Consider the following 3867-nt stretch of genomic DNA (forward strand, 5'->3'; position numbering starts at 1 on the left):
GGGGTACATCCGAGGCATGGGGGGGGCACAGGGCACAGCCTGGGCTGCCTGTGCCACCCCCTGGTCACTCAGTGGGAACAGGCAGGGCCAGGAGAGCTGGGCTGGGAACGGGGGAGGTTTTCCAGCCCCAGGGGAGGTCAATCGGGGCCCCTGTGGGTCACAGCCACAATCCCAGGAGGTCATCGGGGCCCCTGGGGGTCACAGACTGGTGTCCCCAGCCCTTGGAGCCTCTTGGGGTCACAGCCTCATGTCCCCAGCCCTTGGGGGTCACAGCCCAGTGTTGTCAATCCTCAGGGGTCACAGCCCGGTGTCCCCAGTCCTCGGGGGTCACAGCCTGGTGTCCCCAACCCTCAGGACCTCTGTGGGTCACAGCCCAGTGTCCCCAGTCCTCGGGGGTCACAGNTGGGCTGCCTGTGCCACCCCCTGGTCACTCAGCGGGGACAGGCACGGCCAGGAGAGCTGGGCTGGGAATGGGGGAGGTTTTCCAGCCCCAGGGGACAATCCCAGGAGGTCATCGGGGCCTCTGGGGGTCACAGCCTGGTGTCCCCAGCCCTTGGAGCCTCTTGGGGGTCACAGCCTCATGTCCCCAGCTCTTGGGGGTCACAGCCCAGTGTTCTCAATCCTCAGGGCTCACAGCCTGGTGTCCCCAACCCTCAGGGGTCACAGCCTGGTGTCCCCAACCCTCAGGGGTCACAGCCCAGTGTCCCAAACCCTCAGGGGTCACAGCCTGGTGTCCCCAACCCTCAAGGCCCCTGTGGGTCACAGCCCAGTGTCCCCCATCCTCAGGGGTCACAGCCCGGTGTCCCCAACCCTCAGGGCCCCTGTGGGTCACAGCCCAGTGTNGTGTCCCCAGTCCTCGGGGGTCACAGCCTGGTGTCCCCAACCCTCAGGACCTCTGTGGGTCACAGCCCAGTGTCCCCAGTCCTCGGGGGTCACAGCCCGGTGTCCCCAACCCTCAGGGGTCACAGCCCGGTGTCTCCAGTTGTCAGGGACCCTGTGGGTCACAACCCGGTGTCCCCAGTCCTCAGGGGTCACAGCTCGGTGTCCCTAACCCTCTGGGGTCACAGCCTGGTGTCCCCAACCCTCAGGGCCCCTGTGGGTCACAGCCCGGTGTCCCCAGTCCTCAGGGGTCACAGCCTGGTGTCCCCAACCCTCAGGGCCTCTGTGGGTCACAGCCCAGTGTCCCCAGTCCTCGGGGGTCACAGCCCGGTGTCCCCAGTTGTCAGGGACCCTGTGGGTCACAACCCGGTGTCCCCAGTCCTCAGGGGTCACAGCTCGGTGTCCCCAACCCTCGGGGGTCACAGCCTGGTGTCCCCAGCCCTCAGGGCCTCTGTGGGTCACAGCTTGGTGTCCTCAATCCTTGAGAGTCACAGCCCAGTGTCCTCAATCCTTGGGGGTCACAACCTGGTGTCCCCAACCCTTCAGGGTCACAGCCCAGTGTCCCCAACCCTTCAGGGTCACAGCCCAGTGTCCTCAATCCTCGGAGGGTCACAGCCCCATGTCCCAAATTGTTGGGGCCCCTGAGGGTCACAGCCCGGTGTCCCCAGTCCTCAGGGGTCACAGCCCGGTGTCCCCAATCCTTGGGGGTCACAGCCCGATGTCCCCAACCCTCAGGGTCTCTGTGGGTCACAGCCCGGTGTCCCCAATCCNGGCCCCTGTGGGTCACAGCCCAGTGTCCCCCATCCTCAGGGGTCACAGCCCGGTGTCCCCAACCCTCAGGGCCCCTGTGGGTCACAGCCCAGTGTCCCCCATCCTCAGGGGTCACAGCCCGGTGTCCCCCATCCTCAGGGGTCACAGCCCGGTGTCCCCCATCCTCAGGGGTCACAGCCTGGTGTCCCCAACCCTCAGGGCCCCTGTGGGTCACAGCCCAGTGTCCCCAGTCCTCGGGGGTCACAGCCCGGTGTCCCCAACCCTGAGGGGTCACAGCCCAGTGTCCCCAGTTGTCAGGGACCCTGTGGGTCACAACCCGGTGTCCCCAGTCCTCGGGGGTCACAGCCCGGTGTCCCCAACCCTCAGGGGTCACAGCCTGGTGTCCCCAACCCTCAGGGCCTCTGTGGGTCACAACTTGGTGCCCCCAGTTGTCAGGGCCCCTGGGGGTCACAACCCGGTGTCCCCAACCCTCTGGGGTCACAGCCCTGTGTCCCCAGCCCTCAGGGCCTCTGTGGGTCACAGCCTGGTGTCCCCAACCCTTCAGGGTCACAGCCCAGTGTCCCCAACCCTCAGGGGTCACAGCCCAGTGTCCCCAACCCTTCAGGGTCACAGCCCAGTGCCCCCAGCAAAGGGGACGTGGGGAGGTTTTGTCACCTGAGCTGGAGGGGTGAACCCCTCATGTGGCACAGCCTGGAGAAGAGAAGGATCCAGGGAGAGCTTGGAGCACATTCCAGAGGCTAAAGGGGCTCCAGGAGAGCTGGAGAGGGACTGGGGACAAGGGATGGAGGGACAGGACCCAGGGAATGGATCCCAGTGCCAGAGGGCAGGGAGAGATGGGAGATTGGGAAGGGATTCCTGGCTGGGAGGGTGGNGGGTCACAGCCCGGTGTCCCCAATCCTTGGGGGTCACAGCCCGATGTCCCCAACCCTCAGGGTCTCTGTGGGTCACAGCCCGGTGTCCCCAATCCTTGGGGGTCACAGCCCGATGTCCCCAGTTGTCAGGGACCCTGTGGGTCACAACCCGGTGTCCCCAGTCCTCAGGGGTCACAGCCCGGTGTCCAAATCCTCAGGGGTCACAGCCCAGTGTCCTCAATCCTTGGGGGTCACAGCCTGGTGTCCCCAGTTGTCAGGGCCCCTGGGGGTCACAATCTGGTGTCCCCAACCCTTGGGGGTCACAGCCTGGTGTCCCCAACCCTCGAGGGTCACAGCCCAGTGTCCCCAACCCCTCATGTGGCACAGCCTGGAGAAGAGAAGGATCCAGGGAGAGCTTGGAGAACATTCCAGAGCCTGAAGGGGCTCCAGGAGAGCTGGAGAGGGACTGGGGACAAGGGCTGGAATGACAGGACCCAGGGAATGGATCCCACTGCCAGAGGGCAGGGAGAGATGGGAGACTGGGAAGGAATTCCTGGCTGGGAGGGTGGGGAGGGGCTGGGCTGGAATTCCCAGAGAAGCTGTGGCTACCCTTGGATCCCTGGGAGTGTCCAAGGCCGGGTTGGAGCCCCCTGGGATGATGAGAGGTGTCCCTGCCTGCTGCAGGGTGCGGGAATTAAATGATCTTCCAAGTCCCTTCCCACCCAAAAATCCTGTCATTCCCTTCCCACCCAAAATTCCTGTCATTTCCCAATTCCCAGCCCCAGTTAATTCCCAAGGAGCCCCTGGGAGAGCTCCCCACGGGCAGGGGCAGGGCGGGCTGGGCAGAGGGTCCATCCCAGGGGGTTTGGGGCCTCTCCCACGGCCCCGAGCCGGGGGCCGGATCCGATCGCTGGGAATTCCGCAGGAGGAAGGGCTCAACGACGTGCAGGAGATGATCAAGACGGAGAAGCCGCACCCGGAGCGGCGGCTCCGAGGGGTCCTGGAGGAGCTGAGCGGGGGCTGCCAGTGAGTGACACGGGGACGGGGGGCACAGGGGACATGGGGCAGGGCCCCAGACCCCGGGGGGGTCAGCTCAGCCTGCCCTGTCCTTGGGATGAGGGGACACCCACCCCTGAGCCCTTCCCTGTGTCCCTTCCCTGTGTCCCTTCCCTCTGTCCCTTCCCTGTCACCCTTCCCTGTCACCCTTCCCAACCACTCTTCCCTGTCACCCTTCTGTGCCACCTTCCCTGTGTCCCTTCCTTGTGTCCATTCCCTCTGTCCCTTCCCTGTCACCCTTCCCAGCCGCCCTTCCCTGTCACCTCCCCTGTCACCCTTCCCTGTGTCCCTTCCCTGTCACCTTCCCTGT

At 65.4% G+C, this 3867-nt stretch overlaps 1 protein-coding gene across 1 annotated transcript in view; it reads left to right on the forward strand.

Annotated features, from left to right (window-relative positions):
* OTOF (otoferlin) overlaps positions 1-3867 on the forward strand; it is a gene marked incomplete at its 3' end in the record, with an annotated part of 29895 nt that overhangs the window by 19838 nt on the left and 6190 nt on the right. Inside the window, exon 10 of the mRNA XM_017839736.1 lies at positions 3427-3527. Coding sequence (XP_017695225.1) covers positions 3427-3527 — 101 coding nt within the window. The remainder of the gene's footprint in view (positions 1-3426; positions 3528-3867) is intronic.

This window comes from Lepidothrix coronata, unplaced genomic scaffold, assembly GCF_001604755.1.
Source record: "Lepidothrix coronata isolate B3197 unplaced genomic scaffold, Lepidothrix_coronata-1.0 Scaffold473, whole genome shotgun sequence".
NCBI lineage: Eukaryota > Metazoa > Chordata > Aves > Passeriformes > Pipridae > Lepidothrix > Lepidothrix coronata.